The sequence below is a fragment of the Trichoderma ghanense genome (genome assembly GCF_004382785.1).
Source record: "Trichoderma ghanense strain CCMA-1212 chromosome Unknown scaffold_31, whole genome shotgun sequence".
Classification (NCBI taxonomy): Eukaryota; Fungi; Ascomycota; class Sordariomycetes; order Hypocreales; family Hypocreaceae; genus Trichoderma; species Trichoderma ghanense.
Genome location: NW_027395694.1, coordinates 1 through 21,313, shown reverse-complemented (window position 1 = coordinate 21,313; position 21,313 = coordinate 1). Strand labels below are relative to the sequence as shown.

Below are 21,313 nucleotides of genomic sequence, written 5' to 3'. Positions count from 1 at the left end.
TGGCGAAGGCCCATTCCGGGTTGAATAGTCAAGGATCCTTCATCACGTCTCATCGGATGGCGGAGGCGTTGCAGTCAAGCCCGGGCCCGAGACTTACGTAGATTTCCCTCTCTCACACCAGATCGGCAGTCGGAGCTCCGAAAGCGCGTTGCTGTGGTAACCGGGAAAGCTCCAGCTGCAGAGACGTTCAACGCATGCTGCAGGGAACAGCTGTGCATTGCGCTAACGGCAGTTTGTCGTAGAGTACAAAGCAGCAGTTCGTATTATTGGAAACAATGCTGGATACGAGTATGACCATGTCTCCATCCCTTTGCGCGACCGGTATTCCCAACCCTCTTCTTCTTCGTCACCCTCCATTGTTCCGGTGAGCAAGCAGCATTCCATCCAAATACACGCAGCGCTTGCAAAGGGCCGAAGCGCCGCCCCAGCGAATTCTGAGAGAATGGGCCAGCAGCCCTTCCTGTACGATGCGCAGCCGCGCGAGGACTCGAGATTCCCGCCGGTTGTCTTTGATCCAAAGGCCGTCACGCGCGCGAGCTGGGAGCCGAAGCCGAAGAAGCCCGTTCGAAAGGGACCCATGGTCTCGTTTGATCTCCATCCCGAGTATGTTGTGACCGTCCCAGAGCGAGACCCGAGAGCCGGCAGTTGACATCTTAATCAAGCTACCATGTCATTCTACCGCATCGATACGGCGATCATATACCCTTGGACGGCAGAACCAAGGTCTACATCACTTGGCTACGGCGGTTGCAGCTGGTGCTGCGCGTGCTGCAGGTAGCCGCGGCCATCGGCGTGCTGGTTCTGTTTTCTCTGTTCACGAATGTGGACGACACAACGGCCTGGGCAATGCGCATTCTGGTGTGTAGTATCTCGTCTCACAGGCGCCATTGCTCGTGTCAGTACAAGTGAATCTAAGCTAAAACGGTTCACAGCAAGCCATCACCATTGCCCATTCGGGCTATGCCATCTACCACCTCTCCAGAGATGCAAACGCCAGAGCGCCTGCGTCCTCAGCGGCTTACCATTTCTGTGGAGTCTTGTTGGACTCGGGGGCCGTGGCTGGATATGTCCTCGGAGGTCTGACCGTCCACAAGAATGCAGCGGCCTGGGGTATCGCCCTCAGAAACCAGGACCTTATGCCGACTTTCGTGTCGGCCGTCTTCTACGGCGCGATTGGCGCGGGCAGCACGCATCTGATCTCGCTCTCAGCAAGCGCCTGGCTCGGTTGGCTATTCCGCAAAATCAGCCTCATGCCTCCCGATATGAACCCGCTCGAAGACAATCTGACGGCCCGGCCCCTGCACAAGCGAAACAAGTCGTCCGTATCGAGCGTGACGAGCACCGGGGATGAGCCCGAAAAGCCGTGGTTGGAGAGCCGACGGAACTCTGCGAGCGTCGTCGACGGTGTCCCGGAACGCGTCTCAGTTTCGTTCATGCACACAAGAACCGAGTCGCGCGATTCTGCCATCAGCATGGGGTCCAGGATCAGTGCTTCCCCGGAACGAAAGAACGCTCCGCTGAGATACCTGCCGCGCGCTTCAAACCCAATCTCCTACGCTCAAGTCCCCTCCCGTGAGCCCGAGTCTGAACCTCAACCTGAACCGAAGAGAGTGCCGCAGACGCTTAGCGAGGCCTTTGGGATCATCAGTACGGAAAGCCAGAAGCCGCCTGCTGCGCCGCGACCGATGAAGCCCGGCCAACGGGTAACCAATGCAGCGCGCTCGCATCGCCCTTCGGGCTCCAAGTCTTATGCGTCTCTGGCACAGCCCTACAGCATGGGTGGGATATCATCCGATTCGGAGGACGAGGAGGAGAGCACCCTGGGCGACATTCTCCGAAAGAAGGGCCGACTGGACGCTGCGCACCCCAAGCCCCTGACGTCGAACCCAATCTTGCCCAGGCCGCTCAACACTCGTCGTGGCCAAATCGACTTCGACGCCCAGTACGACACCGTCTCTGATGCGGAGCCGTCGAGCTGGTTGAGTCGCGACATTGACGACAGCGAGGAGCAGCCCAACATGCGGTCTCAGCGATATCGTGACAGCTCAATCCAACTCGACAGCCACTTTGACACGAGGCATTCCAGCGGAGAGGAAGACGCGGCAGCGGCCCAGGGCGCCTTCGGCGGCGGCCGCAAGGTGTCGTCTGGAAACGACTACTGGCCGAGCTCGTCAGCCGCGTATGAGCGCCGGAAGGTCAGCGGCAAGATTGCGGAAGAGGGCAGAGCAGAAGGAGGCCGGTCGTATGGCGGGTATAGGTAAGGAAGGGTGTAAGGGCGAGATTAGTAGGCTATGATATATACGTGTATGTGTGTGTATGTACGTATGTGAGAGAGGGCAAGGCAGGGTTGATGAGGTAATGACTGGTAATGCATGGAAGCAAGCAATTTGTTCTTTTCGAGATGGCACCCTTTTTGCCAAACCTGATCGGTCTTCGTTTATACTGAATATCTGCATCCACTTACTTCTCGTAAACAAAGTTGGAGCCTCTTGGTACTAATCGGATCACCGGCGCGCTCCGCAAATTTTAGCGGGAGGGGCTCCGGAAGCTCCGTTGAAGAAAGTCTCGAGTCGCATGTACTCGGGACCAGCTCCTGGCCATTGTTCTGCTGCGACTGCCCTCGTTGCCGTGCGCGTCTCCGGAGTACTCGGTACCGCCGGGACTGGGAAAGCCACCTTGCCCATCCGGACCGCCCTGCTTGCAGCCACTCGGCGTCGAGCCTCTTGTGGGAGAGGCGTCTGTCTTACCTGGCACCACTTGTTCTCTCCATTTCATCCCTTCTTTTTCTTCCTCTTTTTTTTTTTTTTTTTTTTTCTCTTGGGGTATCTTGTCGTGATCTTTCTTCTTTCTTTCTTTCTTTCTTTCTTCCTCCCTTTCCGTTCATTACGCCTTGTCCCTCCTCCGATTGGCGTTCGGTGCCGGTGATTTGCAGCCATGGCGAGCTCACTTCCTCTTCCCACCATCGACAGGCCCTTTGGCATCCACCTGTGGCCGCTCTTCAGCAAGGCCTTTGAATATGTGGCTGGCTATCCGGCCGAGGAGTTCGACTTTGTCGTCGGCAAGACGCCAATGTCCACGCTTAAGGACACGTCCATCTTTGTCGCCATCTACTATCTCGTCATCTTTGGCGGCCGCGAGCTGATGCGCAGCCGGGAGCCGTTCAAGCTCAAGACGCTCTTTTTGATTCACAACTTCGTCCTCACGGCTGTCAGCGCGGCGCTTTTGGCGCTTTTCATTGAGCAGTTGCTGCCCACGATTGCGCGGCGCGGGCTTCTCTTTGCCGTTTGCGATGCCAACGGCGGATGGACACAGCCGCTCATCGTGCTGTATTATGTATGTCTTGTCTTTTGCTGGTTCTATCGAGGAGAGCTGTGACTGATGCTAACCATCATGATAGATGACCTACCTCACCAAGTATCTCGAGCTCTTGGACACGGTCTTCCTTTTCCTTAAGAAGAAGCCCCTGACGTTCCTTCACTGCTACCACCACGGCGCAACGGCACTCCTCTGCTATACGCAGCTCATCGGCAGCACATCCGTCCAATGGGTTCCCATCACCCTCAACCTCCTCGTCCACGTCGTCATGTACTGGTACTACTTCCAGAGCGCTCGCGGCGTGCGCATCTGGTGGAAGGAGTGGGTGACTCGCCTGCAAATCATCCAGTTCGTCATCGACCTCGGCTTCGTCTACTTTGCATCCTACACGTACTTTGCATTCACCTACTGGCCCTGGATGCCCAACTGGGGGAGCTGCGCCGGCAAGGAGTTTGCCGCCTATTCCGGCATCGTCATTCTCAGCTCGTACCTTGTCCTCTTCATCTCCTTCTACTTTGCGACTTATGCAAACAAGGGGGCCAAGTCTGGGGGCAAGAAGTCGCTGCGCGAGGCCTCAAAGGCGGCGGCCTCGGCCTCTGGCGCTCTCGTGGACGCTGCCAACGGTCACCGCACTGCCGCTCCCAATGGCTCTTCCGTTCGCTCTCGGAGGGCCTAGAACTGTTTCGTGCTATTACGACGAGATAATTACGCCGAATGAACGAAAAGCGCAAGCACTGCGTTGATGGGTAATGACGTGAGATCCTTGAACAAGTGGTATCAATTTCGACAGCGCCAGATAATACGGCTGTAAGGGGAAGAGATGTAATGGCAGCTTCTGTTTGTCTGATGAAGGGAGTTTCAAAAACACAGCCTGAGCGGAGACGGAGCCATAAGAGACTCACATCTCATTTTCTGCCGTCTCACTGCGCTTCTGTCCGACATTTCCGCCATCTAGTCAGTTGTGATACATAATATAATCTAGAATAGAATGAATGAGTTACGACGACACAATAGTACGCCGAGGCTATATGTGCCTTGTCACCAATATCATTACAAATTATACAGAGTGCCAGTATGGATACACCAGTATGCTAGCCAATAAGAAAAAAGGTCCATCTATTGTTTCTCTTCGCCGTCTTTGGCCTCACCAGGCTCGGGGGCTTCTTCACCAAGGATCTCGTTCCGCAAGTCTGGCAAGAACCTATTGACCCTCTCCCACGTCTCATCCCACAGCTTTTTCCTGGAGGGATCCTTGTCGGGAGACACCAGATAGCCACTGGTGGCCATGAATAGAACAACGTTCTTCAGGTTTTCCCGCACCGCTTCCGCCTGCAGAACAGAAGTTAGTTTTTTGACAAGCCACGAGCGTCCATCGGGAAATGGCAAAGGCGGAAAGGGGACTTACTAAACTGTCACCTTGTCCACTGTTCATGAGGCGATCCATGATTTCAATAATCTTGATCCACAGGTCCAGCATGCCATCCCACTCGCTCAAGAGCACCATGTACTGCAAGAAGACTTTGCAGAGGAGGGATGCCACTTGGACGCGCATTTCGCTCATCCCGTCACGATCCGATGAGTATACCTCCGGCTTCAGAAGCCTGAAGATCAAGGGAAACAAGACTTTGCTGAATATTGCTGTCCATTCCTTTGGATCACTGCACGTCAGTTCGGGCGAGAGCAGAGACCTTTGCAGGGCAGAGAAAGCTAGCTGCCGAACATCGCGACACGAATTGGTGCACTGCGTCGTCAGTGCTTGCAGGATGGGCAGCCAATAAGCCGACCACGCTGATGAACAATGTTAACCTATCAGCTCTGACAATAACGAGCAAGTCATGGGGAAACGCACCCTCGCTACTCTCTAGATGAGACTGCTGCATAAGCTGCGGGACCCGAGCCGTCATACCATACAAGGTATTGACTGCCTGACAGCCTCTTGCTGTTACCTGGGCATCACTGTAGGCCGATGTCTTAGTTCTCAATCCGTTTGAAGGACATGGGTCGCGGACTTACACCTTCTTCCTCGTTGCCTCGGGCGACTTGGAATCGCGGGTAGCAAGAGGATCGGCCGCTGATGCGAAATGATTCAGGAGTGAAATCGCTGCTTCGTAGTTGTCGGCCATGATCGCGGGGGGGGTTCCGGTAGTGCTTCTCTCTAGAATGTCGAATATCTGAGCCGCGGCATTGGCGTCGCCAGCCACCACTCGTAGAATGACCCAAAAATCAGGAGAGGTCATCATCTCGCTCCTAAGGGGGCCGGGGTCCCGCGTGCAGATCGACAGACCAGAGAGTATGATGTCCGCTGTCTTTAGCAGCAGATCCTGCGGTAAGCTGGAGATGGTATGCAGGAAGATGGGGACGTTGACGAAATCGTGGTCCTTTTATTTTCCAGTTAGTTAGAGCCAACTCTTCAGTACACGCAGGGTGACATACGTAGCCCGACTTCAGGATCATAAGACCATAGAATGCCGCCCGCGAGACGGTAATACCGTGCCACTGGCTGTGGTCGCGCAAAACGCCATGAATAGCATCGAGGACTTGCTTCGCCGTAGTTGGAGCGGATCCGCCGTCTCGGATGGTCAAGATGGTACACAGCTCAAGGATAAAAGGCGTGCTAGGGTCGTAAGTCGGTAGGCCCGTCGACGGGCTCGGCCCGTTAGGGGGTACAACCGTCACATTGTCTTGTTTTACGCCGATTACGGCCGAGTGGTCACTCTCCGGCAGCAGATCCAGCAATGCCTGGACTAATACATCGATGCGTGCTGGGGGCAATTTGCTGCGAAGGATTAGCACAAGTTGCAAAGAAGTCTTCACAAGACAGCCGGTGGAAACACAAAGAAAAAAGGCCTTCAGTGTGACTCACGAGATATTGTTCAAGACTTTGTCAATGTGACAGGAGTTGATGCAGTCAACGGTACATAATGTGCTTTCGAGTTCTTCGTCCGAGGGTTCTGGGGGGTCATCCGCGGCATAGCTGGAGATATATGAGGTGAATGCGGAGAAAAATCCAACGTCGTTAGATCTTGCTGCCCTATCGATGACTTGTGAGGGAGTCTGTAGAGGAATGGCTGGGATTGGTAGAGTTGGAAGATCAGTCGAGGACAACGGAGGTGCTAGGGAATTCAAGAAGAGATGGACCCATATCTGAATGATCTTTGAAGAAGTTAGCTTGGCGTGGCAATGCAGATATTTCAGTAGAATACTGACATGTTTCCACCCATTTTGAATAAGAGCCTCGCTGCCAGTGACGACCCGGAATAGAACAAGGACTGCGAGCTGCGCGCGGAAGTCTCTGCCTAGCTTCACAGCCAGCTCACTGACCATGACACTGCCGTCGCCAACTTGGACCTCGGTATTGAGAGATGTGTTGAACGGCACGCGAGTAGCCAACGTAGTGATGTGACTGAGGCAGTAAATGATCTGGTCAAGTGCTTCGACATTGCCATACTTGGTCGCAATGCGAGCGCACTCATCAAACCCGGTAACAATCCTGGCGAAAACGGCATCATCGGTAGCAGACATGAAGACGTACGACAGGGCTGAGACGACCGGCTTCCAGGTCGCAGCAAACATGTCGCCGTCGTAGATGTTAGTGTCACAGTGAAAGAGGTTGCCAGCCGTCTCAGACTTGAGGAGAAGCTCTCGCCAGGCGTAATCGAAAGCGTGCTGGTTATCGTGCTCATCTGGCAAGATGATTTCGTTCGATTTGATGGTCTCATAGATGTCCCTCAGATAGTCCTGCGAGAAATCTTGACCATTGTTTTGCCCTCGCAAGTTTCTAGAGAAGTCGTTGAGCGTCATCCTCTTGATGTCCTTCACGTTCGGGTTGTGTTGGTCAGTGTTCAGAATGATGATGGCATATGTCAAGATGAAGACAGCGTCTTTGTTTGCCACCTCGGAGAGCGTGTTGCAGTCACAGTACTTCTCCGAGAATGACTCGACTACCGACGCAATCAAGGGCGCCTCACCAGGCAACCGGAACGACTCCAGCAGCAGCCTCAAGGCTTGGTCAATCCGTTTGCCGGAAAAATCAAACAGGTCCATGAAGGCCCCCAAGATAGCTTCATTTCCCTTTTTGGATAGGAAGTCTCCGAGCACGGCCTTTGATATTCGGGATGTGCCTTTGAGAAACTTGGCCACCGAAACGGGATCGTTAATGCCGGTAATGATGTTGTTCGCTTCCAGATAGCTCAACCCCAACTTTGGCTTCTCGTTAAACTTGCTCGTCCCTATGATTATCGTCCTTTTTCTTCGTCTTTTCTCTCTCAGCTCTTCGGGATCCGGACAGTTTTCGTAGACAGGCTCATCATCCAATCTCTCCGCCATGAACTGGATGAATCGAAGGAGTGCGTCCAGGCAGAGAGGTGGCACGCTCGTTGTACTCCATGTAGCTGAGTCCGGCAAGGCGTTACGCGCAAGTAGCCCAATCACGTCTTCGCACAGGTCCGACCTGTCTTCGTCACAGTCGTAGTTGACAAACAACTCAGTAGCAAATGTTGGCATCCTCGAAAGAACGCCGAGGGCCTCCACCATGGCCTGCCTGGCGTCGGGCTTGCGCGCTCCCCCCTCCAAGCCAAGTTTTTGTCGGTCCTTGACAGGAACAGGAGTTGCCCGCCCGCTGTTGGTCTGCGACGGTGGCGGCTTGACCAACTTTGGCGTCTCGGGTATGCCAGCGTACAACGATGGATCGATTCCAGCTTCGCGAGGGATGGGGATCGTTGGGTGGAGGCACGCTACCAGATAGGACAAGTAAAGTTCCTGCTGGAGTTTGAGGACGCCCCTGCAGGTTGCAAGCAGAGTGCCGGTAACCGTTAGCGATTCCTGTAGAATAGCCATGTTATCGGACCGTACAAGCTGGAAAAGATAACAGCACAGCTGATCTTTGGCTATGGTTGCCAAGGCAGGGTGGCGAGCGATAAATGAGCCGGACACTTCTAATGCAACATGTATGATCCTCAAAGCCACCACTCTCATTGTGTCCGTATGATGGCGATCGTTGGGATCCAGGAAGTTGACCAGAACTCGGAACAGCTCTCTGACGGATGGCAGCGAGTAGGGCCGGAGATCCAGGGACTCTGTGTCGCTTTCTCCATTGTCATCGTTGTCGGGGTTGACGACAGGTCCTTCCTCCGCCTTCTCGACGTCGCCGCTGTCGGGAGCTCTCAGAGGAGAACCGTCTCGAGTAGTTGTGGGCACAATGGGCTCTGCAACAGCACTGCCGGCGGTTGTATCCATCTTGACGTTTTCCATGTGTTGGTCCGCTAGCTGGTCCATGACCGAAGAATCATCGCCAGCCTCGACCTCGATATGTTTGATATCCTCGAATATGATCTGGCACATCCGGACTAAAACAGCTTCGGCCGTCCTCCTCAAGACAGGAGAGAACCGAGGTTGAGAGCATATAGCCAATCCACGTCCCATCATGTCGCAAACGCTCTCGTCGCTTAGAATGTAGCCACCCGGTCCGGACATCATGTCCTCCATCAAGTTGAGGATCATGAGCAGCACAACTTCGCCCTGCGCGGCATCACTTATATCGAATTGGCAGTGCGTAACAGCCGCCGAGAGTGATTGCATAGCCAGTGCAAAGCGCGGGGATTCGGGAGAAATGAACCCATAGGCCAGGAATTTTCTCAATGCGCCCAGAGCCAATATCGTAATCGGTGCTGCAGTTCCCTTCTCCTGGATCACAAAGAGGAATGGTGCTAGCAGAGTCAGGGCATCGAATGAATGAATATCTACGAAACATTAGTTGACAGCAAGTGACAAGCTGAACTAGGTACACACTCTGAACTCCGGTGATTTCGTGGCGAAGGTTGCTGAAGCCTGTGATCATGGGGCTATCCTGCAAGCCCTTTGCCCTTTGCCCCTGAAAGCTCCAGCGGCTGCTGGCCGCTTCATCGTGGTCACCGTCCCTGAAAGGCCCTCCTCCAACACCTCGTTCCCGTGGTTTAGGGGATCCGAACTGTATCGTATTTGGATTTCCGCCGAGTATGGCAGACACGGAGAAGTGCGAAGACCGCGCATGCTTTTGAATCGCCGACGTGATCGCTATGCATTCGGATATGACCAGGGACACAGGATCCACGGCCACGGATACAGGACGGCTTCGATATTGCATCCTCGGGATTTCATGGTGGAGTGACGGCGAAGCAGGACGCACGCTGCGCACAGGTGAAGGGGGTGCCATCTTCGCAATGCATTGGCTATTCGCCAGTCGAGGTTTTGCTCTGATCAGAACATTCGCAGGAAAAGAACGGTTGGAGGGCTGCGTTAACGGAGGCGGCCACGTCGATGGCAAGAAACAAGGCTCAAGCCAAGGACAGCAAGACAACTTCCTCCCAAGGTTGTACCAGGGACAGGTATGCTGTCATTACAGCTTGCATCCACTTGAAGGTGGTGGTGCATGTTGGAGCACGAACCAGGGACGCGCTTAGTCACACTGTCATGCACAGTACCTTTACCCACCCAGGCAATATACTCGCACGAAAATAGGGTCGTACTTAAACATGTGAATATAAATTATATTCCGGTCCGTTGCTAAGAAATTCTACACTACTGCCTGCTTAGTAGTAGAAAGACTAAATCTAATGATACACTGTATATGTAAATTTCCCAGAATACATATATAGTTCGTATCAGATACTAAGGGAGGAATCTCGAAGAAACGAAAGATAATAGCGGTAGACGTTAAAGACGTCCAAAAGCTAAGGAGGCACTAGTCTTAGACTAGTAAGAGGTTGTTACCCAACAAGGACTCCTTACCGTATTCTCAGCCTTTCCTCATACTTCGTACTGTGCAAGTTCGCTACTTGGCGTTGCCTGTCGCGTTAAAAATACAGCCTCCCAGCCAACTCCTCCAACCTTTGCTGCGCGTCATCACGTTAGGCTGGATTTTTGTCTACGATCCTCTATCCGAATTCAATCAGTAGAGACGCGTAGCAATGGACGACTCTACAGCATTTGGCTCTCCGGGGACCGCGGCATCGCCGGCCGCCAACCCTGCCGTCTCGCAGCCACCATCGCAATCCAATGTCAAAAGCCAAGATTCTCAAGGTCAGCCATCACCAACTGGCTTCTATTGAACTATACATGTCTAACGATGCCGACAGACGTGCAGATGTCTGAGGAGTCTTCGAGCGCAGAGCAGATCACCCAGGGTGGCGAAAGCCCTGCAGCTGGCGCGGCAGTAGACGCAAGCGATGCCCCGAGTGATTCGGCTGCGCCCGACGCTGCCGGTCGTCTCGATGAAGAGATGGGCGATGTGTCTGAGGATAAGCAAGGAATGCCTGCTGGCTCGAACGATGCCGCCACAACCTCAAATGGCGGGATAGAAACCAAGTCGAAGGAGGCTTTTGAGTCGGCCGCCAGGGATCACCTCATCTCTCAGACGCATGCGATTGTGCTGCCGAGCTACAGCACCTGGTTTGACATGAACAGCATCCACGACATCGAGCGCAAAGCGATGGCGGAATTTTTCAACAATCGCAATCGAAGCAAGACTCCGGCTGTTTACAAGGACTATCGCGATTTCATGATCAACACCTATCGACTGAACCCGGCTGAATACTTAACGATGACAGCCTGCCGTCGCAATCTTGCCGGCGATGTTTGCGCCATCATGCGCGTTCACGCGTTCCTCGAACAATGGGGCCTGATCAACTACCAGGTGAATCCTCAACATACGATGGGGCCTTCTGTCGTCACACGCACACCGCTGACTCTCTTCGATAGGTCGATGCCGATCAGCGACCGTCGCATGTTGGTCCACCGTTCACCGGCCACTTCAAGGTTATATGTGATACACCGAGGGGACTCCAACCCTGGCAGCCTGCTGCCGACCCTGTTGTTCTGGAAGGCAAGAAGAATCGGGACACCGAAGAGAAGGCCAATGCTTCGGTCCCCAGCAAGGGTGACCTGAACTTGGGAATCGGTCGCAACATCTATGAAGCCAGTGCCAAAGGGACACCCATTACAAAGTCAGAAAGCCAAAGGAATGGCGATGACGGTTCCATCGAAGAAACCGCCAAGGTGCCAGTGGCCAAGGTCAACTGCCACCAGTGCGGTAACGATTGCACCAGGATATACTACCATAGCTCCCAGTCGGATGCGAGGGCGAAAGCGAAGTTCGATCTCTGCCCCAACTGCTTCACCGAGGGCCGGTTGCCTGCGAACCACAGCTCTAGCATGTACTCCAAAGTGGAAAACCCGACGTACACATCCGTTCTCGATCGGGATGCACCGTGGACCGACGCAGAGATCCTACGCCTTCTCGAAGGCCTCGAGCGGTTCGATGACGACTGGGGAGAGATCGCGGATCACGTTGGCACTCGAACGAGGGAAGAATGTGTGCTACAGTTTCTCCAGCTGGACATCGAAGAGAAGTATCTCGATTCGGAGGCACCTACGAACAACCCTACCGGCTTATCCATGCTGGGAAGTCAACACGGTCATCTTCCTTTCAGCCAGGTGGACAACCCTGTTATGTCCGTCGTGGGCTTCCTGGCAAGCCTGGCAGACCCAGCCAGCACTGCTGCCGCGGCAAACAGGTCAGCAGACGAGCTCAAGCGCAATCTACGAAAACAGCTCGATGGTGCGAACCAGGCAAGCAACGCGGCGGCGGGAGACAGAAAGGAGAACGATGTGGACAAGGCGGAATCTATGGATGTGGATTTCCGACAGACAGTTGTGACCACGACTACTACTACGACGTCGACAACCAAGACATCGCTTGCGTCCATTCCATTGGCATCGATCGGTGCCCGTGGAGCTGTGTTCGCATCACATGAAGAGCGAGAGATGACAAGACTGGTCTCGGCAGCCTCCAACGTGATGCTCCAGAAGCTCGAACTGAAGCTCAAGTACTTTGACGAGATGGAAGAATTGCTGCGAGAGGAGCGCAGAGAACTGGAACGTGGAAGACAGCAGCTATTCCTGGACAGACTGGCCTTTAAGAGGCAGGTGCAGGCCATTCAGGACACATTGAATGCGGCGGCTGAAGTAGGCGGAGCACAGGGTGCTCGAATGGCCCAGGACATCACCATGGACGGCGAGAAACTGGGGTTCCAACCCGTTCTGGATGGTCAGTCGATGCTGCCACCGAGCAGCAGCGGCCAGGTCAAGACGTTTGAAGCATAGAGGTCTCTGAGTCTTGCAGGGCCAGGTTGATTGGCCCTGGGCGCCACCACTGGTGCTGGTATTCTGGGAAGCTTTGGAGTTGGAGAGCTTTGGAAAGGAAGCAAAATAGGCACTTGCTGACTTGATAATGTATGGTCTGGGGAGTTTGGGATATTATGCTGCGAAAGAGGATCATTTACCTCGTTAACTTTTTCCCTGGGCGGGTGTATCAGTATGACTACTACCTAGTAAGTAAGGTATGTAATTCAATGACTTATTGAGTTCATAACAATGGTTTCTGCTCTATCGAGTGCCTCATTGCTGTTGCCGAAGCTGCCCGCTCACTGAGTAAGACGAATCATTTTGAGTTCATGTGCTGTCGGCGTCGTTGTGCTGCCTTTGTACGAGGTACCGCCTCTCACATCTTGGCAGTGCGTGTACCTTCGCGCCAATGCTACGCAACTGCGGCCCATAAGCTCCACGTCGACAGCTTCTCGCCCCACTATCCTTACCTCTGACGGCAGCTTCTCGTGACGATACTTACTACCTACCTACTACTAGTTACTAACCATTACGGACATTACCCGCCTTAGAAGCCAAAGAATTGCAAACACCGTCCTGGAAGCATCTCGCGACAGCAGCGCCTCATTCGAAACCTGTTTTCCAGTCGCCTACAATCTCAATGTCAAGTGCTAGGGGCCAATACCACCGCGCCTCTCTGGAGGACGACGACCTGATTGATCCAGATGATGGTAGGAACGAGTCCCAAGCTCCTGTCAAGTCGATCACGAAGCTGATGCATCAGACGCAGCCGACCTCAACGACTTTGATGATCCCCTTGCTCCGCAATCGTCTCGGCAGCCCTTGACAAACACGGTTGCCTCTGGAGCGTCGGCGTCGGGATCGCTGGACCAGGGCTTCCTCACCTCTCGCATCCCCGGTGACGACCGAAGGGCGCCCCAGAACACCATCGACGAAAGCGTATGGGAGACGCTACGTCGCGACCTTTTGGCCGTGTGGGACAAGCTCAAGGAAGTGCTGTACCCGCGATACCTGCTGGGTGGCACCATGTTCGATTCCGAAGGCGGTCTCCGCGGTGCATACTCCAACATTCGCGGCGCAGGCCTCACGGGCACGAGAGAGGAGCTCACCGGCCTTGCCAGCCGAGTCATAGATGCCGAGGCTCTGCTGCAGAGCAACATGAGCCCCGGGCTCAGAGATTGGGATCTATGGGGCCCTTTGATCTTCTGCTTGCTGCTCAGCCTGCTGCTCAGCTTCACGGCCCGAGCTGATCAGAAAGATGCCGTCTTTAGCGGCGTCTTTGCGACCATCTGGCTGGGCGAGGCCATTGTCACTCTTCAAATCAAGCTCTTGGGCGGCAATATGTGAGTCAACCGAAACGAAAGATCATACGCCGGTCCACGTCAGTCTTGTCCCCTTGCTAACATTGCAATCACAGCTCCTTTGCCCAGAGCATCTGCATCATTGGCTACACGCTGTTTCCGTTAGTAATTGCCGCCCTCTTGTCAGCTCTCAGGCTTCACTGGATTGCACGAATACCGGTCTATCTTTGTCTCATCGCGTGGTCCCTTGCTGCTGGCGTCAGCATCCTCGGTGGTAGCGGAGTGGTCAAAAACCGTGTGGCCATTGCCGTTTACCCTCTGCTTGTGTTTTATCTGGGGCTAGGATGTCTTTGCTTCATCAGCTAAGGAGCCGCTTTATGCGAGGTCTCTGGGCGATGCCGAGTTCTAGAAGCCTTTGCGATGCGAGGGGATATGTGTAATGAAAGAATAAAACATCGTCTTCGAACTAGAGAGCGGCCTCTATGGTGCTACATGCAAGCATGCCCTCTAGCGCCTTGATGGAGTCCGGCATATGATATGCGCAATCGATCGCATGCATGCGGCCAACCTCGCCATCCATACCAAGCATACCAAGCATACCTTAGGTACCAAGCAACGAGCTTACTACAGAACCTCTCGCATATACCTCAACTGCCTACTAGTACCACCTTAGTATCCAGCATAGTATAGGCCAACTTGGGTAAGGTATGTAGGTACGAATATGCACGAATATGAATTTCGTAAGGTAATGATGTAAGTCAGGCCACTATGTTGCTATTACCTGACCCAAGACAGGTTGGTCAACGGATTACCATGTGGCACAAGCACTCAAGATTCCCGTTCTGGGTACGCTTCACAAGCTGCTACTAGTACGAGGTAGGCAAAAACAGATCAAGAAGCCTTTAGAAACCCAATCCGAAAAGGGTTCGTATCAAATACTAGGCGAGATATCGCTACCTTATACAATGACTGTCAAAACACGCAACACCAAGTATGGCAGCAAATACCTTATAGTACATACCTCAAGGTAAGGAGGTATGCAAGGCACCTCGAACCCAAGGCCTGCCCGGCCGTTTAATTGCTACCCCTCATCGCTCTTCGGCGGAACAGTGGGGAAGTATATCTTAGTAGCAATCGTGCCTTTTCCGTGCTCCGCGCAGGCGTTGTTCGTGTGATAGTACCATCTGAGTACCTCAAGCTCCCTTGTTCTGCGTCCCAAATCCGTGCTCTGGGATCCGGAAGATAATACCTTACTGCCAGGAGCCCATGTCTGTGATTGGGCGCTTGGCCAGCTGAAGTTGACCACCTCCAACTACCGGTACAAAATTGCTGCAGCGCGACAGCAGCACAAAGACGGACAGAGGCAAACAGTGGTCATCGTGCGAGCCTATGCCCTTGATTTTACTGGTCTTGTGTGCTCTTCTGCTCCTCCTCAGCTCCATCTCCGCATCCTTGACCTGGTCCGCCGCTCAGGGTCGCGCGGTTATGCGCGAGCAGCCGTCGCTGTATTAATCCAGGCCGCAGATCTACAGTACGACATCCTCCCGCCTCATCTTGCGCGATCGACACAGTCCACCTCTTCCAATCCAGCCTTGCACGCAACATGGCCGACAGCTCGCAAGCACCGGCCAGCCCCAAGAACGAGCGAGGCTACCCAGAAGCAGGCGAAGATGCCGAGACGCGCGCCGCTCGTCGGGAACTGAAACAGTCGTCCATATCGGACTCTCCTGCTGCCGCTGGCGAAGCCGCCTCAGGCACCGTCGACTACGATGCGGCACGTCCTGATACCCCTGCCGACCATGTATCCGACAGCGCCGACGAGAGACTCAAGGAACAGATGCCCTCTCCGAAGAAGAAGCGCGCACATGACCAGTTGGATGGAAGCATAGAGGTGGAACAAAACGACGCCAACAGCGTCACGTCTACCGAGTCAACCAAGGATCGGGCTTCTCGGTTAGAACCAGAGAAGAAAAGGCATCGTGAGGAAGACTCATCAAGAGTGGTTTCGGTATGTGACGCTCCTCATTCAATGCCGCCCGCTCACCATGTGTCGGCTCTATCTAATAAGCAGACAAAGACCTCCTCCTCAACGGCGGACACGCAACCTGCCACCGAGGATACATCAAACTCCCAGAGCTCTTCAGCGAAGCCTCTGCCACAGACGTCGTCTGCTGCGTTTTCCGCTTCAGGGTTCGGCAAGCTCGCTACCGGATCATCGCCCTTCGCGAGCTTAAGCACGGCCCAGAGCAGCATCTTTTCCTCTTCGATTGGCTCCTCGGCTCTATCGTCAACCCCCAGTTTGGGTGCGCCGGCATCACAGCCTGCGACATCTGTCGCTATGCCAAAGTTGGCCTTCGGCGGCGCTAATAGTGCTTCGCCGTTCGCCAGCCTTTCTTCAGGATTCGGCGGCGCCAGTCTCGGCTCTCCGTTTGCGGCGAGTAAAAGCCTGAGTAGCTTTGCGTCACCTTCGGCGAAGCCCCTTCATAGTGAAAAGCCCGCAAAACCTTTTGGGGCTCCAGAGAGCGATGCGGAAGACGAGGATGACGAGGACGCCGACCGCGATGGCGAATCCGAATCAGACGAACAGGAGCGAGCTGCTTCACCCGAAAGGGAGCCAGAGGAGAAGAAGCGCTTCAAACTACACAAGGGTGAGATGGTATTCCATGAGATTTATATGTATACACATGTGGCCTCATTTGGCTCTTCTTTGGTGCACCGTTTGCTAACTCGGCATCATCGTGTCACAGTCGAAGTTGATGATGGTGAGGCAGGCGAAGCAACTCTGCTATCCGTCCGGGCGAAGATGTATTACCACGACAAAGACGCCGGCTGGAAGGAACGAGGTGGCGGGATGCTGAAAATCAATGTTCCGCAAGGGTGTATCGAGTATGATGAGACTGGAGCCCCTATCCTTGGCTCTTTCGATGCATCTGGCCTTGAATCTGGCGATGGAGATGATGACAAGGCGCAAGGACACAAGGTTCCTCGCCTTCTCATGCGCCAAGACCAGACACTTCGCGTGATCCTCAACACAGCTCTCCTCCCTGCAATGACCTTTCAGGAAAAGGCATCCCTGAAGACCGTCTCGATCTTCTTCACGGCATTTGAGGGCGAACCAGCGAAGCCTGTGAACGTTACTATGAGAGTAAGTCTTGGCCGTGTAGCCATCCTGTCCCATCTCATCGTTCCCCGCTGACATGCTTCTTCTTCGCGATAGATGTCCGCAGCAAACGCCAAAAGTTTTCTAAGCGAAATCAACAGCATTCAGAAAGAACTTCAAGGCAACTAGAGCCCGTCAAAAGATGTTGATGCTCAACGAGTCCAACGACAAACTGTTGATACAACGACGAGTCTGGGTGTGTATTATTCAACCCCCGCTTGGCCATGCCCATACATGTGCCGCCATAGGAAAAGGCACAGCAGCGCGCGAATTCAAGCTGCCCGTCCACGCTATGGCCTAGCAAACCCGCCATCATGGCCAAGATGCAAGCTCAGGTATGTTTCATGTAACTCAGTGTTGCATTGAACAGGAATTGATGGGGAGATGACGATCAGGCACCAGTGTAAAGTACTTCTGGAATACTCTAGACATGTCACTTGGGGCGAGACGCCCAATATAGTATGTAGTAATGCTACTGCCATCTAGGCGCTGAATACGTGCTCCATATAGATTTTGCCATGGTGAAAACGGTGAATATCTGCAGTTTCGAAAGTCCACGGCTCAACCTACGAGTTGCTTTGCTGGTAGTGGAACACGTGACTATGCGTTAGTTTCGCGATCGTCGCAGGCTTGCTGGATCGCAGAAACGCAGACATTACTTGCGCCATAGATCGAACCTCGGTCTACTGGATTCTCCCTGTTCTCGAGCATAAAGTGCTGACCCGGTGCCATCAAATTCAGGCATCTCTTCGATCAAGTTGAATGGTCCGTCTCCAATTCTATCGCAGCCTTGCATCCACGCAGATCTTGCCTGCGCCCCTCGAACCAATGGCCTGAACACTAGGGCTGGTCGGCTGAGGACCTCGGAGCTGCGAAGCATCCCTTTATCCCAGCCATGGACAACAATGCAATACAGACCCTGGCTCAGAGCGAGCTGGGGAATCAGGACTCACGGAAGCGCGTCCATGACGAGGATCCCCTGGAAGGCGGAGATGGTCGGCAAGCTAAATCAACGGCCGTTCCGCAGAAGAAGCCCAGAACAAGAAAGCGAGAGAGCAGTCAAAAGCAGAAAAACCAGACAGATGGTTCAGCTAGTTCTGGGCCGCCTCCAATTCCTTGGACCGACACTCTTCAGGCTCTTGAGAGAGCACATAGAGCATTGAACCTGGTCTACACCTTCTGTTCTACGCGCAAGCATGTCTTGACGACATTTGACACTCTCCGACCAGCCGTCGAGTCGCACACAAAAAAGGAGCTGACAGTCCAGGATGTCGCTCAAATGGTTGCTCTCCGTCCAGAAGCTTTGAAGTTTGAGTACGTCAACGAGCTTATGCTACAGCTCAACGTTCGAGGCGCACAGAGAGACGACGTCTTCAAGTCGTCACAATCTTTCATGTCCCAAACTCCGGCTCACGATGCGTCTGTTGGCGGGCTGACTGGAAACGAGCGGCTGGGTGACGGTGACAACGACAAGGCTGTCATGAACGGGCGCCAAGTGTTACATCTGGAGTTCATTGATGGAGATCTGAAGCGACAAGTGGTGGATCGAGAAACGGGCGAGGCGACGCGGCCGACTCAAAAGCTCAGGAAAGAGAAGCTGAAAATGCCAGTATATGGCCAAAAACAGATGACGCAGCTGATTGAGCGGCGTAACCAAAAGTTCGCCAATGCTATCAACAACTTTCTCAGCAAGTGCTTGAGTGACGACGAGGATCCAGACAAGGTCCTTCACGAGAAAGCCCAAGCGTTCATACCCAAATCGACGAATGACGATGTTACACTCAGTCGCACGGCGAGTACTATTCCGGATGTCATTCCTCATGAGCGGCAGAGCATATCAGAGATCCTAGATTCGATCAGAGAGAGCTCATGGTATTCTGGCCAAATCGTGCCCGATGGTCACAGAGTATTCGAGCCACAGAGTCCGGCCTATGGAAGTCTCAACTTCCTACTGTCACAGGACCTTGTGAATGCTCTATATAATGCTAAACAAATCACCCAATTTTACACGCATCAAGCAGAGGCTCTGAATAAGCTACATGAAGGGCGCAATATCGTCATAGCCACCTCGACAAGCTCTGGGAAGTCACTCATCTATCAGTTACCAGTATTACATGCTTTGGAACAGGATTCAAAATCCAGGGCCTTGTATATCTTTCCCACCAAGGCACTGGCTCAGGACCAGAAGCGCAGCCTTCGCGATATCTTGTCCTACATGCCAAGTCTTGAGCATGTCTTGGTAGAAACGTTTGACGGAGATACCCCCTTGAAACTTCGAGATGCCATTCGAGAAGAAGCAAAAATCATCTTCACAAATCCCGATATGCTTCACCTCACTATTCTCCCCCAGGAACAGAGGTGGAGAAGCTTTCTGAAGAACCTGAAGTTTGTCGTTGGTAAGTTCGTTCACAGATCAGCGAATCAGCCCATTGACTAACAGCTCCAAGTTGATGAGCTTCATTACTACAACGGCCAGCTTGGATCCCACGTTGCCTTTATCATGCGAAGACTGCGACGCATATGCGCTGCAGTAGGAAACCGGCACGTTCAGTTCATTTCCTGCTCCGCCACGGTGGCCAATCCTGAGGAGCACTTCAAGTTGATCTTTGGTGTGTCGGATGTTTGTTTAATCGATTACGACGGATCGCCATCCGGCAGGAAGGAGTTTCTCTGCTGGAACACACCGTACAAGGAGCCAGGGGATCCCGCGAGCGGACGTGGCAGCGCCAAATTTGAGTGTGCTCGTCTATTTTGCGCCCTCCTGCTCAGGGGCGTCAGGATCATTGCTTTTTGCAGGGTTCGGGCACAATGCGAGGCGTTGACCAAGGCGATCAAGCAGGAGTTGCATGAACTTGGTCGTCCGGAATGCAGCAATCTTGTCATGGGCTACAGGGGCGGGTATACGGCTCGAGACCGCCGAAGAATCGAAACAGAAATGTTCCAAGGGAAGTTGCTTGGTATCGTGGCGACTACGGCTCTTGAGCTCGGGATCGATATCGGCAGTCTGGACTGCGTCCTCACGTGGGGCTTCCCTTACACGATCGCGAATCTACGGCAGCAGAGTGGCAGAGCAGGGCGGCGAACCAAGGATTCTCTGTCGATCCTTGTAGGCGACAGCTTTCCAACTGATCAGCACTACATGAACAACCCTGATGAGCTTTTCTCGAAACCTAATTGTGAGTTGCGTGTGGACTTGGACGATATGCTCGTTCGCGAAGGCCACATTCAGTGTGCTGCATACGAAATGCCCATTCGACAAGAGGAGGATATGCAGTTTTTTGGCCAGGATCTGCCTCAGATATGTCGAGAGCGATTGGTCAAAGATGACGCGGGATTCTTTCACTGCCATGGCCGTTTTCGCCCAAATCCAGCCCAATATATCGCCATCCGGGACGCTGAAGATGATCACTTTGCCATCATCGATATCACAAATGGGAGGAACGAAGTTCTAGAGGAACTCGAGGCGTCGAGGGCAACTTTTACCATATACGACGGCGCCATATTCCTCCATCAGGGCAACACGTATCTTATCCGCGATTTTCTCCCAGACCAAAGCATGGCCAAAGTCGAGCGGGTCAACGTAGAGTGGACCACAATGTCACGAGACTATACCGATGTTGATCCTGTTGAAATTGAGGCCATTCGTACGATATCTGGGTCATCCTGTCACGCCTACTATGGGGGCATCAAGATTCAACAGAATGTGTTCGGATTCTTCAAGGTAGACAAGAAGGGGCGAATCATCGACGCAGTACAGGTAGACAACCCACCCGTTATCCGGTACAGCAAAGGCATGTGGCTTGACATACCAGGACAAGTGCTTGAGGTGCTACGGGAATTACAGCTGAACGCGGCGGCAGCGATACACGCAGCGGAACATGTCATCATGAGCTTACTACCCGCGTTCGTCGTCAGCCTCCCAGGAGATGTACGGACCGAATGCAAGGTTGCTCTTAAAGAGTTTGCCAAAAAGGAGACAAAGAGGAAGCGGCCGGCTCGACTGACGTTTTATGACGCCAAGGGAGGTGCAAATGGTTCCGGCGTTAGCACAAAGGCTTTTGATCACATTGATCATCTGCTAGAGCGTGCTTTGAAGAGGGTGGAAGAATGCTGTTGCCAACAAGGCTGTGTTGAATGCGTGGCTTCTGAAGTTTGCAAAGAATCCAATGAGGTTATAAGCAAGGCAGGGTGCCTTGTTATTCTCAGGAGCCTGTTAGGGGTGGATATTAGAAGAGAGGACTTACAGCAAGGTCCTGAGGAGATATATCTAGGTATAGAGACAATAGCTTCTGCACTACCAATCCCTCTAAAAATATAATATAAAGTATTAAAGTACTTTAAATACCTTATATATTAGTTAGCTATAAATTTTATATAA

General features: G+C 53.3%; 6 protein-coding genes across 6 annotated transcripts; 5 read left to right on the top strand and 1 right to left on the bottom strand.

Annotated features, from left to right (window-relative positions):
• Positions 1 to 442: 442 nt before the first annotated feature.
• Positions 443 to 2,261, top strand: CCMA1212_010755 (uncharacterized protein; the record flags this gene model as incomplete). The annotated part of the gene is made up of 3 exons (XM_073707783.1): positions 443 to 603; positions 663 to 858; positions 933 to 2,261. 3 exons carry the CDS (start codon positions 443 to 445, stop codon positions 2,259 to 2,261), a joined length of 1,686 nt encoding a protein of 561 aa, XP_073553698.1.
• A 671-nt stretch (positions 2,262 to 2,932) lies between these two features.
• Positions 2,933 to 3,991, top strand: CCMA1212_010754 (uncharacterized protein; the record flags this gene model as incomplete). Its single annotated transcript, XM_073707782.1, has 2 exons — positions 2,933 to 3,333; positions 3,398 to 3,991. The coding sequence occupies exons 1-2, from the start codon at positions 2,935 to 2,937 to the stop codon at positions 3,989 to 3,991; spliced, it is 993 nt and encodes a 330-aa protein (XP_073553699.1). The 5' UTR covers positions 2,933 to 2,934.
• A 440-nt stretch (positions 3,992 to 4,431) lies between these two features.
• On the bottom strand, positions 4,432 to 9,505 carry CCMA1212_010753 (uncharacterized protein; the record flags this gene model as incomplete). The annotated part of the gene is made up of 8 exons (XM_073707781.1): positions 4,432 to 4,644; positions 4,721 to 5,103; positions 5,165 to 5,271; positions 5,329 to 5,693; positions 5,749 to 6,091; positions 6,179 to 6,468; positions 6,523 to 9,053; positions 9,103 to 9,505. 8 exons carry the CDS (start codon positions 9,503 to 9,505, stop codon positions 4,432 to 4,434), a joined length of 4,635 nt encoding a protein of 1,544 aa, XP_073553696.1.
• Positions 9,506 to 10,259: 754 nt separating this feature from the next.
• On the top strand, positions 10,260 to 12,453 carry CCMA1212_010752 (SWI/SNF and RSC complexes subunit ssr2; the record flags this gene model as incomplete). Its single annotated transcript, XM_073707780.1, has 3 exons — positions 10,260 to 10,371; positions 10,428 to 10,984; positions 11,050 to 12,453. 3 exons carry the CDS (start codon positions 10,260 to 10,262, stop codon positions 12,451 to 12,453), a joined length of 2,073 nt encoding a protein of 690 aa, XP_073553697.1.
• A 127-nt stretch (positions 12,454 to 12,580) lies between these two features.
• CCMA1212_010751 (uncharacterized protein) lies at positions 12,581 to 14,141 on the top strand (the record flags this gene model as incomplete). Its single annotated transcript, XM_073707779.1, has 4 exons — positions 12,581 to 12,587; positions 13,074 to 13,184; positions 13,244 to 13,817; positions 13,892 to 14,141. 4 exons carry the CDS (start codon positions 12,581 to 12,583, stop codon positions 14,139 to 14,141), a joined length of 942 nt encoding a protein of 313 aa, XP_073553694.1.
• Positions 14,142 to 14,740: 599 nt separating this feature from the next.
• Positions 14,741 to 21,253, top strand: CCMA1212_010750 (ATP-dependent helicase HRQ1; the record flags this gene model as incomplete). Its single annotated transcript, XM_073707778.1, has 7 exons — positions 14,741 to 14,802; positions 14,974 to 15,306; positions 15,366 to 15,783; positions 15,847 to 16,920; positions 17,184 to 17,270; positions 17,780 to 19,331; positions 19,383 to 21,253. The coding sequence occupies 7 exons, from the start codon at positions 14,741 to 14,743 to the stop codon at positions 21,251 to 21,253; spliced, it is 5,397 nt and encodes a 1,798-aa protein (XP_073553695.1).
• Positions 21,254 to 21,313: the final 60 nt, after the last annotated feature.